Source organism: Apium graveolens, chromosome 4, assembly GCF_009905375.1.
Source record: "Apium graveolens cultivar Ventura chromosome 4, ASM990537v1, whole genome shotgun sequence".
In the NCBI taxonomy this organism is placed as follows: domain Eukaryota; kingdom Viridiplantae; phylum Streptophyta; class Magnoliopsida; order Apiales; family Apiaceae; genus Apium; species Apium graveolens.
The window spans coordinates 302,385,868-302,403,431 of record NC_133650.1 but is presented as its reverse complement, the minus strand read 5'-3'; the positions used below and the strand labels follow the sequence as shown (position 1 = coordinate 302,403,431).

General features: G+C 32.3%; 1 protein-coding gene across 1 annotated transcript; it reads right to left on the bottom strand.

Annotated features, from left to right (window-relative positions):
• Window positions 1-492: 492 nt before the first annotated feature.
• LOC141721444 (protein APEM9) lies at window positions 493-8,521 on the bottom strand. The gene is made up of 6 exons (XM_074524371.1): window positions 8,408-8,521; window positions 8,145-8,324; window positions 7,900-7,977; window positions 6,233-6,515; window positions 1,887-2,209; window positions 493-948 (listed from the first exon to the last, which is right to left on the bottom strand). Exons 1-6 carry the CDS (start codon window positions 8,452-8,454, stop codon window positions 816-818), a joined length of 1,044 nt encoding a protein of 347 aa, XP_074380472.1. The 5' UTR covers window positions 8,455-8,521; the 3' UTR covers window positions 493-815.
• Between the last annotated feature and the right edge of the window lie 9,043 nt (window positions 8,522-17,564).

Genomic DNA, 17,564 nt, shown 5'->3' with positions numbered 1-17,564 from the left:
TTTGGCTACTTGTATCTTTTAGAAAATAATGCAGATGACAAATCAACATTCTTGGCTACCAGTACTTTGCGTTTAATTACACGTTTAGTTTGCAGAATATTTGTTTCACCTTTTTTATTACATTTTCAATTTTGATTAGTAATTACTTTCTTAAAACTTATTTATTTAAATAAAAACAAAAAAAAATGACACTCACCCTCATGTCATATACTGCAATTTTATATATATGTTACATGATTCTAAGTATTTATGTTGTATTATTAAGATAAATGATAAATGTTAATGCAGAAATTATTCAATTTTTTTCCATCACTTTCTCCTATTATTGCTAACAATCTAACAAGGTGTTTATTGTTATAAATGTGAATATGTTCTATGCACTTTTTAAGTATTATCTTTCAAGTTTGATCAAGATTTACATTCCTATACAAAAACCTTATAAAAAATTCTCAAAGAAGATAGCGACAGTATATGACTTCATCAAGTGAAAAATAAAAGAGCAAACTTTCTGGTTCTAATATGTTGAACATTTTACATTATTGTTTTTCCCATCAGACACAAATTGTGTAATTTGAAATGCAACTGTGTCAAATCTTATTATAGTTTAGATCAAATTAAAACAAAAACAAAAAAACGGGAAGAAAAAATAGCGACTTCAAAATCTATAAACTCCAAGCTCTAGTTGTGTACATACAATGCTACGCACACTTTTCCGTCCTTAAATTGTAATTTTGTTTCCGTGCGAAGAAACTTGATAAGAAGTGGTCAACTATAATTTTGTTTTCGTGCGAAGAAACTTAATGAAAACTGATCATCTATCTACCACTTCCATGGGGGGCAGAAGGAAGAGGTTGAACAGCTGCTAAAGGGTTCACCTGGTATGAGAATGCAAGTTGCCACAAGTCTGTAGCAGCTTTCTTCACATTAAGAGCTTGTCTTTTAAGGACCCTGCAATAAACAAGATTTTAAGGTATATATTTCACCCTAAGTGGAAGTAACAAAGAGATCGTTTAATTGGGATGCCAACTCGTAAAGTATAACAAATCAACCTTTGCCCTATATTATTTTACATCAAACTAGCTGCACAATACAAAACATAAGACAGGAAAACTATCCATGTTTGAAATTATTTTCAAAGGGGGATGCTATATACGTTGTGTACTAGAACTACTGATGCGGAACCAGAGGCAGAAAATTTTCACTTAGTTATTTCAAATAATTTTAACATATATATTATTTAGATAATACTTAATAATTAAAATATTTTAAAGAATTTTACGGTACTAAATTTTTTTCAGTAACCTGATGTTGGCTCAGACTAATTTTAGAATTATAGTGATCTTTCATGTCTTAATATTCTACTTCAGCTCGTGTATAACGGCCTACTTTCTCTTTTTCCCCTGCCAGTTCTTTAAATCAAACCCTAAACACTCGCAACAGAATCCCATCACACCTGAGGAAAACTACAGTCTACCAACAAAATCACCTAAATAGCAGAATTTGAAGATTAAAACTAACAAGGATAGGTATTACTCGAATTTAATTATCACTTACTCTTGGAAGAACGACAGAACCAAAGGTAAGGTGCTGTACATATTTACTTTTTTATGATCAACTCTAACATTGTGGTATATTTAGGGCTAAGGATAACTTTAAGCAACTTCAACATAAACCTATTTCCTTCTATTAATTTAACAACACGAACCCTAAAAGTCATTCAATTTATTGAATTAACTAAATGAAGAGGAAAGATAAAAAAAACAACCAGAGTTGGAACATACAATTTTACTAGACATGAACATAGAATAAAAGGGAAAATTCTATGATGCAGAGAAAATTTAAAAGCAAAAAGTTTGTAGACAAAGTCAGAGGAAAAGCATATTTACCTTTTTAAATCAGCTCGCTTTCTCCGAATGAAATAATAAGTAAGCAATAGCAGACACCCTAGCAGGACACTCCTACTTGACATAACAAACTGAGCATTGCCAAACCTCAAAGTAATATTTCTGAACCAAGAAATGCCCGGAACTCTCTGTTTAGACAATTTCATAATTGTTTCCTTTGTAGCATTATTACCAATAGATTGTAGGTTTGTGTTGTCAAAGACCCTCTCTATTCCACCCTGTCCATCTTCTTCTTTTAAAGAATTGCCTTGTGACAAGCTTGCAGCCTTATTAGCATAAATTGAGTTCAGCCGTCTCAGGAGTTCCTATTCAAAAACAGATAATAGCTTAAAAGTTTTCGGGTTTAACAGTACAACAACGAGAAACAATATACAGAGTTTCCTGTTAATCAGTGAGCAGAACACCGTGATACATCTTGTAAGCACTCTGCACAAAACCAAAAGCCATGCAACACAAAAATATACAACTGCTCTCCATAAGAAAATCAAGTGCGGCACAACAACAAACATTATGTCTGAGGAATAAACAAATGAGGTACATACCATCCATTTCAACATCAAACATTTCCCATCTTACTATGGTGAATCGGATAAATGGCCATATTATAAAAATATCAACTTTTGCTAAATCAGGTACACAACTAGTAGCTACATAATATTAGAGCTGGGTTCGCCAATGAACTAGAAATGTCTGTTAAATCGAGATATAACTTTACTTATTTTGAAATTTGAAGGCACTTAACTATGTTCCTAATTAAAGACTTGGCAGGAAATGAAGATCATATATCCCATATGAAAGTTAATTTAGTACAAGGTTGTTGATAATGAATACCAGGCAAGCAGGAATATAGGTATCCATAACCCGGATTCTCCAAATTTATCCTCATACGGTCATACCCATGTCAACTGTATGGGCATGAAATTTGAGTTGGATCTTTCACACTGAAACCACAATCGTAATCTTGCAGCAATGTAAGTTCAAAAGATATACATACATAAAAGGGTGCTAATAAATAAATTCCTAGAAGATCGAAGAACCGAAAAAAGACACAAGGCACTGATATGATTAGATTTGAGGAGATACATCGCATCGCCATAATATGATTAGTGAGGAAGCAAGATCTTAAATTCTTAGATAATGAATATTGTCAGATCTGGTACCTCGCATCTTGGCATCTTGGCCACCAGACAAGTGTCAAGAGGATTGGACTTTGATGACCCTAATATATCAAAATTTTGTGTTAACTGATATGTGATAAGGACTATCTGATTATATTACATAAGCTTCGATATTGTACAAAGTTGCTTCTATGCTTTATTTTAAAATATATAATCCTTTTTGTTGCATTTCTAATTAAGGTGATTTTGATCTATTATATGTCATAACAAACTACCTAATTTAGAGTTTGGATGACTACGGAATACCATAGACAAACCCCTGGAAAGATGATATATATTTTCACGAGTGAAATACCACGGCTCACATGTAGATTATTACATGTTTCTTAAAAATGTTTATGATTAGTAATGCTTTACCCATATTTCTCCTTTTTAATTAGGACACAAAAATACAAGGGTCCATTGTTGTGGATAGAGTAGTTCTTAAAGAAATTAAACGCTTGTGTCTTGAGTTGCTGACACATCAAATTCGTGGGTAAATAATTACTTTCTTTCAACTTTATAAGAATTAGGCCTACTAATCTTTGTAGAATTTTCATATACTGATTGTGTGTGATATATACATATAAAAATATTTCATTAGGTGGGTGACAAATTCAATGGAAGAGATGGCGAGAAAGGTGTGTGTAGTGTCATCATTAAACATAAAGATTTACCTTTCTCCGAATGCAGCATCTATCCTGATTTGATGTTGAATGCTTATGAATGGGGTAGGAAAATATACTTTTTCTACAAATAGGCAAATTAGTGTTTTCTCTTTAATGTTTTTATTTAATTACTTTCACTTTTTTTCAAAATTAACTTTGGGAAGCTCCCTCTCCCTCTAGGGTATCATTTATACTCTTATTGGTACATTCACATTTTAACATTTTTTAAGCTTTGCACTTTTGGTTCTAAAACTTGCCTAACAATAGCAGTCAAGGACATATTGTGCTTTGCCAGCACGTGTGTACAATTTAGGCATATAGTCGAAGGTCCATGGATAATCAGAAATACACCGTAATGAAATTACACAACCATTAAAAAAATTATAGTTTCCTCTTGGTTGGTTAACAGTAATTTTATTACAGTGTATTTCTGAGAATCCATGGACATTTGACCTAAATTCTACAATTACACAAGTGCTTGGAAAAGCACACCTATGTTCTTGCATGTTATTGTTAGGCAAGTTTTAGATCTAGAAATCCATAGTTTAAAAGATGGTAAAATGTGAATGTACCAGACAACGTATAATGATAAACCATAGGGAGCGTTCCAAAGTTAAGTTTGAAAAAAGTGGTAAAGTTATTTAACAAAAACATCAAAGAGAAACACTAATTTGCCTAACTGTAGAATAAATATATTTCCTTTCCCTGCGCACTAATTAGAAGCATTCAACTAGATGCCGCATTCGGAGAAAGTTAAATCTTCATGTTTGCTGATGGCATTGCACACACCTTTCTCGCCATCTCCTCTACTAAATTTGTCACCCACCTAATGAAATATTTATATATGTACATCGTGTGTGCACACACACAATTAGTAGATGGAAATTCTACGAAGATTCGTATGTCTAATTCTTATAAAGTTGAAAGAAAGTGATTTTTTACCTCGGGATAACGAGTTTGACGGTCATCTAAATTAGGACACAAGTGTTTAATCTCAGTGATGTATGTAAGAAATACTATATTCACCACAACCATATGCCCCTCAAACCTTGTGTTTTTGTGTCCGAAGATCATCTCCAGCCCAACTCTAAATATGCACTTTTACACCATTTTGGTGTAAAACTCCTCTCCAACTCAACTCTAAAAATTACACCATTTTGGTGTCACACCAAAAATTACACCAAATTTGTTGCACTAAATTTTTAGAGTTTTTGTATATTCTCATGTTGCCCTTGTATTCCTTTACTAAAACAAATTTGTTCCATTTGTATCCCACAACTTTATTTACTTTTAACTTTACTTTTGTACTTTAGTAATAAAATGATTTATATTGTACAAGAATGGTGTAAAATTCAGTGTTGGTGGGCTGGAGTTGAATTTGAAATTAGTTTAATGGGTTAGAGATGCTCTAATTAAAAGGAGAAATATGCGTAAGACACTACTAACCATAAAAAGTTTTAAGAAACATGTGATAATGTACATGTGACCCTTGGCTTCTTGTGTGGTATTTCCCTTAACCCATTCATGAAAATATATATCAATTTGCTCAAGGTTTTGTGAAGGAGAAGGTATTTCATAGTCACCCAAGTTCTAAATTAAGTAGATTGTTATGACATATGCTAAGTCATAAATAAATCAAAATCAACTTAACTAGCAATGCAACAAGAAAGCTTATATATTACAAATAAAGCATAAAAGTAACAAGTGTAAAAGCAACTTTGCACAATCTCAAAGGTTATTGTAATACAAAATATAATCAGATAGCCTTCATCACATAACAATTAACACAATTTTTATGATATTTTCGAAGTCCAATTCTCTTGACACTTGTTTGGTCACTGGTGGCCAATATGTGAAGGAGCAGATTTGACAATATTCATTTCTCTAATATTGTATTTGGTTGGGATGAATGGGATGAGTGAAAATAAAGGATGGCAATGGAGGTGGGAGGGAAGATTTAAAATAAAATGAGGCAAAACAAAATTTCCATGATGAGGACAAGAAAATAGGTACGGGATGAATGGATCATTCCTCCCAAATTTGGGGGCTTGAACTATGGATTAAGTTCTAATGAATGGAATGAAGGAATGAAATTTTGAACATTTATCCATAATGTAGTTGAAGTCTAATTCCTTTCCTTCCAATTTCATTAACACCAACCAAACACAACATAATAATATAAGATCTTGCTTCCTTATAGCTAATTGTGCCTTCAGTCTTTTTTCGGTTCGTCGATCTTTTAGGGCTTCATTTATCAGCATCCTTTCATCTAATCCCCAAAGGCTTTGCAACAACATTAGCTGAATATAGTTTAACATTCCTATGGCCTAATGAGTCAACTGGTACAACAAATAAATTCATGTTGCAACTGAACTAATGAGGGATAACTAACCAATAAGTTATTAATCAATAACTAATCTAAGATAGTTAGTCAAATTTTGTGAATAGTATTATTTTTTCAAGCAATGAATTAGTATAAAGAAGACAGGGAAAGCACATTTACCTGTCTCTTTTGCTCGGGTATTGCAGCTTTCTCAACCCAAGATATGGCAAAGTTAACGTCCCTCTGAAGCACCGCAAGAAGTGTAACAACATACACCTCAACAACTTCAAGATACTTGTCGATACCAAGAAAAATAGGATTGCCATATCCTACTGTATTACCTATATTTTTTTCACTACCGGAAAGAATATAGTGTTCTTCATCGACACTTTCCCACATGCCAAGGAATTCCTCGAGAGATTCTCGAACATCAGAAGGGTCTGCTTGCATCTGAAAACATACCCTGAAAAGATGATATATGACAGCTTGATCTCCTTTACAACTCATAATAATTTTAGATAAAGAAAGTACTGCATAGCCATTTCGAACATACAGAATAAGATATACTGATCAAATGTATCATGCTTTTTTGGTGGCTGCTATAAAAAGGAAAGAAGTGTGTACACAGACACTTCCAAAGTAACAACATGACTAAGTCCGAGAGTATGCTGTAAGATTCTCAAGAAATAAACAAAACCCCTCAAATTTTCAAAGTAGAAAACCAAGGAAGAGCGCTAGTGACGATGAATCAAATGGTCTGAATCATGCAAGGTTCTACTTAGGCATATACGCATAAACATATTATATATCTACAATAACTGAGCTAGGGAGCTCCGGATTGCCAGATTTTAGAAGAGTGTAAGATTTTTAGTCTTACAGAAGTAGATGATTTATAGCTATTCTATATTCCTAAGTGTAGTTCGACTGAAGGTAAAACCTTAACAGTTTTACTTCGTCATGGTATATTGTCAACACAACTAAAGCAATTAAAGTCGATCACCTCTTCCTTGTAGATTAGATAATTCAGAACATGTATGTATACCAGTATGTTGTACTAGAGAATTCGAATTGACATGGAAACTGATAAAAGCATAATATATCGTGCTTTACTTGGTGGCTGCTGTTGAAACAAAAAAAGTGAATACACAGACACTTCCTATGTTACCCTAACTCTTAATTCTCCTCAAGTACCCGTGTCGGACATTCAACACTCCGACACCTATTTTAGGCTAAAAATATGTAAAATTCTCAAAATATTTTCCGAGTCCAGCGCTAAGACATGTATCCATTTTGAACACTTTTAGCCAAGTCCGGGTAACATAGGACAATTCCATAGTATCCACAAGTTTAGTGACACTACAACTAAGTCCGAGAGCTGAATATATGCTGTAAGATTCTCAAGAATAAAACAAAAACCTCAAAACTTTTTAGTGAAAAATCAAGGAAGAGCGCATTTGAAGACAAATAAAATGTTCTGAATTGTGCAAGGTTCTTTAGGCATATACACATAACCATATAATACATCTAAAATAACTGAGGCCAGGGAGTTCCACATTGCGGATTTTAGAAGAGTATAACATATGTAGTCTTGTCATCACAAAAGTTTAACATTTATAGTTATATATTATTCCTAAGCACAGTTTGACTAAAAGAAAATTCAAGTATAACTGCAAAAACAGTTACCACAATCAATTGCAATCAGAATTTTCACATCTTGAAATACCAAATTAAACCCGATGACCTTTTGTTTGTAGATTAAATAATTCAGAACAAGTACGTATAACATTAAGTTGCAGCAAAGAATTTGAATCAACACGGAAAGTAAAACGAGCACAATACATCCATACCCTGTCAGGAAAACTTGGACAGGTACGAAACCAACCGAACCAAACAACATCTTAAGCTCCTTGAGGATTTCTGATGTCCTGCACATTAATTTAAATCAACAATTTCATTTCACGAGAACCACGACTATCTCGAAACAAACTCAATTCATTATCCACATACCAACACATTAACTTAACAAAACAAAAACACGTAAACACGACATTAAATAATAGAAATGAAGCAAGCAAAAGAGGAATTAGAGGACCTTCCGAGCTCGTTGAGTGATTGAACAAACACCATAGCAGCTGACTCCAACATATCATTATACTCAACAGTTTCAATTTCATTTTTATTACAATTATTATGAGATAATAATAATAATAATTGTTTGAGAATAGTAGCTGACGATGAGACAGCTTCTTCGTACATACAGCTCACAAGGTAGCTGCAAAATCAAAATTCATATTAAATATAAATGAGTTATAACAAACGAAGAAATAATAAGTGCTTGTGTGTGTGATAAATTACCTTTCGGAGCGATCGATTTGATCCCAGATTGAATTGTTAGAGCTCATCTTTGCTGCTGTTGCTCGTTTAATCTCAATCGCCCTCTGATAAATAAATAAATTGCTCAAAAGTTCGTTTCTGGTTTTTATTTGAATAATTTCCAAAGAGTGACGTAAATACATATTAAATTTTAATTAATTTTGTTTAATTTTTACGCTTGAAATTAAGTAAACGGAAATTTTATTTTTAATTGTTTTGCATAATTTTTGTTAGGGATAAAAATTTAGGGTGTATTTATTGCTAGAGTTCGTGAGTTTCGAGATTCGATTTAACTGCATGTATGCTTCGTGACTCGATCTGTTTTAACAAGATGTCTACGTACATTGCCGTATGTCAAGGATCAAGTCAAAATGTAGTTCGCTGAAGTTAAGTTCATTTAATCCCTTTCAAAGTATCATTTTTAACGTAAAGTGTGGAACGACCTACACGTTTACAACGATTTTTGTCTTTTTAAGGCTCCAGGGTATTTATTGGGTTTTCCCTATTAAATTTCTTACCTTGTTCTTAATTTTTAGGAATTTTCTAGCACTTTTAAGACATTTCCCTTATTTTCTGTGATTTTTCCTTAATTTTCTAGAAATTTTTCTTAATTTCCAGAAAATATTTATAATTTTCAGGAATTTTCTATTTTGTTTTCTTCCCTTTTTTTCATATATATAATTTCGACCAGGAATCCATTTGACCAGGATCCTGGTCGAATTATGGTCCCAAAAACCCTAGTCGAAACTACTTTCGGTCAGGTTGGTTCGATCAGAATCATGACCGAATTCGGTCAGGAACTATTCAACTATAACCGAATTGTGCTCCCTTTTTTCCCTGCTCGTGGAGTCATTCGACCAGGATCATTCAATCAGAACTCCTGACCGAAATTAGGTCAAGATTTTTTTATTCTTAACCCTAATTTCTTAGGTCGAGATTGTTTATTAAATTTTTACATCTTCAATCAGGTTGGGCCTATGGCCTTTGTTGATGGGCTTTACTTTTGGCTCATTCTTTATCTAGGCTTTTCTTTTGGCCCACATTTTATTCCAGAATATTCTGAAAACTATAAATATATATTTATTATTATTATTTTTTATTTATCCAGAAAACTTCTGGAACTTTCTTGATTTTGGGCCCAAGCCTTTGGGCTGGGCTTTTAACCGGTTAGCCTGCCCTTTTTATTGGCCCAGTGACATGTTGGAGTGAAGTGGTTTCTCACACTTCACTTTCTCATTTCGAAACTCTCCCCTAAAATCTCTCTCCCCATCCTTCCCACCACCTTTTTCCTCCTTCCTTCGCTTCAAGCTCTACTCCAACCTCCATTAATGGCTGACAAAGGTTCAGAAAGGGCAGCGAAGATTGCTTCAGCTTCTAAGCGAGGTAACGACATTGAAATTCGCTTTTCTTATATGTCGTTGATAGATATATAATACTAGGTGGGATGAATATCCATCTGAAACTCATTTAGACTCCTTTGATTATTGTAATAAGTGGTATAATTTAAATGTTATTAACAAACTCAACGAAATCTATAACGTTCGTCCCCCCTTAGAATAGTTACTACCGAAGGTGGTGACCGTACATGCCACTGGAACCCCGATACTTTGTTTATTTATGCAGACGCCCTTACTGCGGGGCTTAGGTTTCCTTTTCACGAGTTTAATCCCACTTTGTTAGCAGATTTACAAATTAGTCATTGTCAGCTACCTCCCAATACCTGGAGAAATATTCTTTGTTTCATGATTTTGTGTCTTAGGAGTGGTTTCCCTCTTTCAGTAGCTGTGTTTAGGAAAAAAATGCAGTTTTACAACAGTGCACAAAACTCTTGTGGTTGGGTTTATATTAGGCAAAGGCCCAAGTGTAAACAAATTTCTAACAGTGCTTCAATTCCTGATAATAACCAACACTGAAGAGACAGTTTTGTCGGGCTTAAGTGGGAGAATGGAGACTGAGGCACACTTTTTAGATCGTCCTTAGGGAATGTCAGTGATGGTATCCCTAGATCCATTCACCTAACTCCCGAAGTTGTCGGGCTTAAGTGGGAGAATGGAGACTGAGGCACACTTTTTAGATCGTTCTTAGGGAATGTCAGTGATGGTATCCCTAGATCCATTCACCTAACTCCCGAAGAGACTCCCAGCTGGACTCTGTTAGAGGAGTTTTCTTTGATCCAAGTGGGGCTTTCCTCAGTCTCTATGCAGGGTATTTTTTCTTCCCTTCTTATTTGTTAGGTCACACACACACTGTAGAGGGGGTGAATACAGTGTATAGTACACTCAAATCGAACTTTAAGAACTTAAGTAACAGAAAACAAACTTTATTGAAACAATAAACTCTGTTACAGTATGGAACTGTTACCTCTCAGTGATGAACAAATATCACGAGAGCTGCTAGGGTTATAATGAATAATCTTCTCTAATAATGATAACACTTATAGTGTAAACCCTATATCTGTGTTTATATACTACACAGTTACAAGATAATCGCTAATTGATATGGAATATAATTTTGCTTCCTAAAATATATCAATCAGATATCTTTTCTTCCAAGTATTCCATTATTTACAGAATTCCTTCTTCATGCATATCTCTTCTTATATTTATCTTGATCTTCTTTCCTTTAATAAGCTACTGTCCTTATCTGATTGTCCTTCAGCACTTAAGTTTTGATATCTATCTTCTGACGATTATCTCCTGATAACATATGTACTGATATCCTTAAGTCCTGACTTCCAGTATAAGTACTGATCAACAGTTAAGTACTGATTTATCCTGTTCAAGTAAGATCTGAAAGCTAAACATAAAACATATTAGCCATGACATTATCAAATATATCTAACATTATTTTTATTTTCTTCCATCCATTATTGACACCATTTATTTTTGTTCTTCCCTTGTTTTTGCAGCCGCTAAGAAAATCAACAATGAGAACTTGTCTGTTGTTGAGGAAACAACAAGAATAAAAAAGGTACGGCTTGCGGGGTTGGATCCTCGTGGTAAGCCAACTGAGCCTAGCTTTCTGAAGAAGCATAAAGAGCCCATGGTGGAGGCTTCTTCCAGGGGACTGAAACCCCAGTTGCTCCTGCTTCTATAGCTACTGGTGCTTTCCAGCCTCTCTGGGGATTCCGTCGAGGGGATACCATGGTTGGTTCCATGAAGCACGCATGGGATTGGTCCTATCACTCTGTGACCCCTAAGGACTTCACTGATATTATGGCTGGTCCAGACTTGGAGAGGGTAAAGCTTATGGGTGCCCAATCTCTAGCCTCGGTAAGGGTCTTCCCCTTTTAACCCTTTTTTTATATTTGTAACATTCTTTTGTTCCTATGGCTATGCTATTCCCTTGTCTTACATCCTTTTATTTTTCTTTTTCCTTTCAGTCCAATGCTTATTTCCAAGCGGCTGTGAGACATGCCGAGTCCTGGAAGAAAGCCTCGGATAACGCCCTCATGAGGCAACAGAGGAAGAATGTTGCGCTGGAGAAGAAGATGAAGCGCAAGGAGGAAGAGTTAGGGGAGTCTAATGCTGAGTTAGTTATTCTGAAGGCTGAGAAGGACAGAATCATTGATGCTTACTTGGACACGGATGAGTTTGCTCAGTCCACGGGGGTTAGGGACAACATGGTGTTCCCTAGATTTTTCAGGATTGGCTGGGACTAGGCCCTCGGGACCGTGAACGAGGCTTGTCCTGATGTTAACCCGACGGATTACGTGTGCCCCGATGATGAGACCTTACTACAGAGGTTTCGTACCCATGTAGTCGTCTCAAATGATATCCCTCAAGACCAGCTTCTTCCTCCCCTTGAGTCCTTTTCTCGACCCGCGGAGGACGATTTCGGCTCTTCTTCTAGTGAGACCGCTACTGCGGAGACTTCTGATGAGAGCGAAGGAGGCGACGACATGGATGCCGATGGCACCTCTGCGTACGCTTTTCATCTGTTCAAAAATTATCTTTCATACTATATATTATACAGTTTTCTGTGATGTGCTCATGGGCACACACTAATCACTAAATTTCGTATGTCTAACTACATTTGATTGGCTCCTACTCTTTAATAATGGTGGACATCCTGCATACACAAAGTTTCCATCAATCAAAATGAGTCAATTTTATAATTTTTAGTATTTAGCATATGCACATGGGCACACACTATAAAACACATATATCATAATAGTTGAAACATTAAAATTTTGGTCGATATAAAGATTTCGAGCAACAATATCATATTTAATTTTTTCATCATAATAGTATAATAGGTCTTGGGTTAAAATAAAATAATAGATACAAATTATCCGACTAAAGACATTATACTACTGAATCGGCATATTCCAAAATTAAAATCGAAATATAAATTGTTGGTCGATATAATGACATCAGGTTAAACAAAATAATGTGTAATATTCATGCGGACCAAAATACAATATTCAATAAAATAAAATTAAAGCTATTAAATCATTGGAACGTCGTGCATCGCACATGTTCTAAACTAGTATTATATAACAGAAGATTGTTAGATTGACTTACATGGAGATATCGACAAGTCAAAAACTTATGTTGAAAACTAGATATATCGACAAGTCAAAAACTCATGTAGAGAACTGGAGATGTCGACAAATCAAAAGTTCATGTAGAGAACTGGAGATATCGACAAGTTCAAAAACTTATAGAGAACTGGAGACCTCGACAAGTCAAAAATCTAAGGAGAGAACTGAAAATATCGACAAGTCATTTTACTTATCGATATGTGACATATCTACACAACAAAAGAGATATCGACAAACAACTTCAAATTCAGAATACAGACAACTTAAAGATCCAAGATTATCAATTAACAAACAATGATATCATTGAATTGGAAAGTCTACAAATGTATTTTGAAGAATACAAGATCAAGGGCCAAAATGAACTGAACAAGGAGGGTCACAGACCTAGTAGATTCTGCACACATATGCTACACTAGAAATGGAAATAGACAAAGGAGATTTGTTAATTGTGTTAGTCTATTTTAGTGGAAGTTCTGTAAACCGTGTATGTTGATCTATAAAATATGTCACAGGTCCTTTGTTTAGATGAAACAAAAACATATCTAGAAAATCTTAAAATTCTCTCAAGGGAAGTAGTTGAGCTCTTATTTTCAAGAACATAGATTTGTATCAACACAAATTTGATTTAAGATAAATTAAGTGAATTTTTGATAAAATTGCCTCTGTGTTAACATTAGTCTTTTATCACTACAATTTCATCTAACTGTTTAGTTCCACAAGCCACAAACATTCACAGTTGATAAAAAAAAATAAGAAAACACATTTCACCCCCCGCATTGCTGCTCAAACCTAACATCTAGTTCTTTTGAAATCATGGTTGTCACGGCGGTAAGTCGAGGCGAGTCGATGGAACACGGACTACTAGTCGGCTAAAAAAATAATACATTATTATTATATATATATAATTATATATATTATGTAATTTAGGTTTCCAACACCTATCAAATGTTATATTTAAATACTCAAAGATGAGGACCAAAAGAAACTGCATATATAAGATACGAGGAATACTAATAAAGAAAATTAGTTGACTAGTAGATTATATGATTATTGTAAACCTAAACTACGGGATTATATATTTGTATTTATAAAGAATTATATAAAATTTGATTATTTGATGCAGTTTACAAGAGCAAACAAAAGAATGCAGAATGGTCAAAATTAAACCGTAAATTGCAAAAAAGAGCTGAATGTAAAAAGAGTGTAGTTCGAATGCAGAAACATAGCATAATGTAAAAAAGATGCAGTTCTGATGCAAAAAAATGAGAGCATGAAAACAAAAAATTATATAGAATATTTTGAACACAATTAATTGCAGAGTTATAATTAAAGAACAAACAAGTGTTTTATAGAGTAAAAAGTAAACTGGGCCAGGTTTGACCGAGTTTGGATAAAATTTAAAAACATTCGAGGATCCAAAAGACTAGTCAACCCGACTAGTCGCCCAGTCGACTCGTCGGTCGACTAGTCGAGTGAAATATTTATTTTTCACCAGTCGACTAGCCATTCTCGACTGCTGTCGACTAGTCGAGTGCAATGACAATTATGTTTGAAATATATATGTATGTATGTCTTTAATTCTTTAAGTGGTAACATAATATAAATTTTTTATTATAATTTATCTCAATTTTATTTTTCTAATATAATTACTAGTACCAAATAATATAAATTTTATCTGGACTTTTCTATTTTATAATAAATAAATAAATAAGTTCTTGCACAACACATAACTACTATAATTATGTTACCAAGTCACTTTAAAACTAGATTAAGTGATTAATTGTATAGTTCAAGTGTAAATCTTCTTCTTTATATTTTTTAAAAGATAAAATGAATTTTATTATCACCTAACTATTTACATTTTTAAAAATTTATCATTGAACTATAAAAATATATTTTCAAATCACCAACACTACATCTGAATTTCATTGTTAGCATTCACGTTAAGTTGTTATTATATCGATAATTTGTCTTTCTCATTTGTCTTTATTGTTTTTTGTCTACCCACCAAATTAAAGTTTCATTCTATATGATTTTGGAGTTTAAATTGCAAATTCAGGAACCAAACTCCTCTTTTAAAACTCTAACTCCCAACAATCATAAAATCACATATCATTTATATTTGAATTCGAAGTAAGCTTGGTTTTTTAATTTGACAAAAGTTTGATATTTTGTTTGGCATAGCTGTGTAGATTGTGAGGTTAGGATAGATTGATAATGAAGATCCTAATTTCTCGTCAAGAAAGTGTACAGGGAAATAATAATTTGGAGAAATACATGAATCAAAAATTAAAATTAAATAGTGACATTAGTGATTAAAAAAGTAAATCATTGTTCAGTAGTAGGTATCTAAAACAATAAATATTATAATAAAATTCATTTTCTCTTTTTAAAACATAATACTTATTAACTTGTTCAAAAATTACAGATTTTAACTATATTTACTATTTACTAAGATGTTTTTTTTGAAGTCAATTACAATTTTTCTTATTATTCGAATTAATTCCTAATCCACTAACAAAAGGAATCTCCTCACTTTTCTCCCGATCTTGCAATCACTCGGGAATTTCTCAATATGTGAATCAAATTTTAACATGAATTTATGAATATAATGCCGTAAAGGTTCTATCAACTTAAAAAAGGAATCGAAGTGTGCAATTGCCAACTCTTGTACAAATTTAAGGGACATGAAAGGACGTACTTTTGTTACTATAAAATGGCCCATCTTGTAGAAAGAATTCTTCCCTCAATAACGTTGATTTTTTATTAAATTTATTATAAATTATAAAATTTAACTTCAAAATTTATAATATACGATGTGAATATTGAATAATAATTATATATGAATATAAGAGAAAGTTTAATAATTAAAGTTTGAAGAGAAAATTTAATTTTAAATTTGATTTTACTATAAAATAATTATAGATAAGTGTGATTGTACTTTGATTTTATTACGTAAGAACTTTAAACTATTTTAAATTAAAAAAATTGTGTAACTTCATTTTTCAATTTTGTAATTAAAATTCGTAAATATATATGATAAAAATAAAATATTTTTTTTTTAAAGAATGGTTCTCTATAAAATTTTATTTGTGGGAGTCCTTTGTAAATTGCCGCCAACTATAAAATTAGGTCCCTATTTAAACAAATTTGAATTATCTATATTATTTATAATCTTCTATTTTTTCTATATTTATTTTTTATATAATGGTATTCTACAAAATTTTATATAAGAAAATTCTCCACAAATTTCTATCCACTAGATTTATCCTATTTTACCCTTTTAAACTTCAAATCGGTTCAAATTGTAAAATTAATTATTATATCTATATTATTTAGAATATCTATCTATACAACTATACTATATTATACACATGCCATACATAGGCTTTATTTCGCGTATAATGGGTGATAATTTGTCCCCCTTTTTTAAAAATAAAAGAAGTAGGCTTTATTTATGTACCTCATTTTTATAGAACCTAAATTATTAAAAATATATTAATAAATGAATAAATTATTTAATATTATATAAACAAAAACGAAGAGCAGTAATTGCTGAGGAAGACGAGATGAGATGGTTTAGTGCATGTTTTCTATCGGTCATTCTGTATTGTTTTATTAGTAACAACTTATTCATAATGGATTTGACAAGATGAGATGGTTTAGTACATATTTTTTATTCATTGTGTTTTGTTTTATTAGTAACAACTTATTCATAATGGATTATGTTAATATTACTTAATTGTAGTGCCTTAGTTTTAAGTAAATCTAAGAGCAACTTTAAAGTTTAGTAAAGGTTCAAATTTGGACCCATTTTGGTCCAAATTCACCTAATAGTGTCTTAAATCTCGGTCCAAATTTGGATTGATGAATAGTGCAGGTCCAAATTTGGACTAACGCTATTCATCGGTCCAAGAAAATTGGATTGAGATTAAAATAATAGTTTTTAATATATTTGCTTTAATTTATTACATAAAATTTTGATTTCATGTATTTATAAATGTAATTAACTAATTTTGGGATATTATTATTAATAATTTAACACATTCAAACATTAAAATAAATATTAAAATACGAAAAACTTGATTTGAAACGGAACATAAATGAAATACAATGTGAACTAAATTATCAATTTAGTTCGACAAATTAAGTCATATAAGATTATATCATTTAAAAATAAAATATTTATAACTAGAAAGGCTTAAAAAAATTAAAAATAAATATTTTAACATTTTGGACCGAAATTTATACCAAACTGTTGGATTTTGGGAGGGGTTCGGTCCAAATTTGGACCAATTTTTTATCCAAATTTGGACCAAACTCTTGGAGTTGCTCTAACAACTTGTTCGTGTATTATATTTTGATATCGTATATTTTCTTGTTTAGCGTACTTAAATGTCAAATACAAAATTAACATGTTTAGAGTTCGTGCATTTTGTTTTGTTTCATTTCGTATCGTGTAAAATTGAATATTAAAATTGATTAAATATCTATATAAATTAAAAAAATATAAGTTTTTTTGCTAATTTCTTTACAAAATTTATTGAATTTTTTTATTTACATCATATTTATATACAATATTATAGAATCAAG

What these genes read in the sequence shown, in the direction of transcription:
- LOC141721444 (XM_074524371.1), bottom strand. Translation starts at nt 8,454, where the DNA reads ATGAGCTCTAACAATTCAATCTGGGATCAAATCGATCGCTCCGAAAG. An exon ending in CAAATCGATCGCTCCGAAAG is followed by an intron (nt 8,325 to 8,407) that starts GTAATTTATCAC and finishes TTGATTTTGCAG; the next exon opens with CTACCTTGTGAGCTGTATGT. An exon ending in TCACTCAACGAGCTCGGAAG is followed by an intron (nt 7,978 to 8,144) that starts GTCCTCTAATTC and finishes ATTAATGTGCAG; the next exon opens with GACATCAGAAATCCTCAAGG.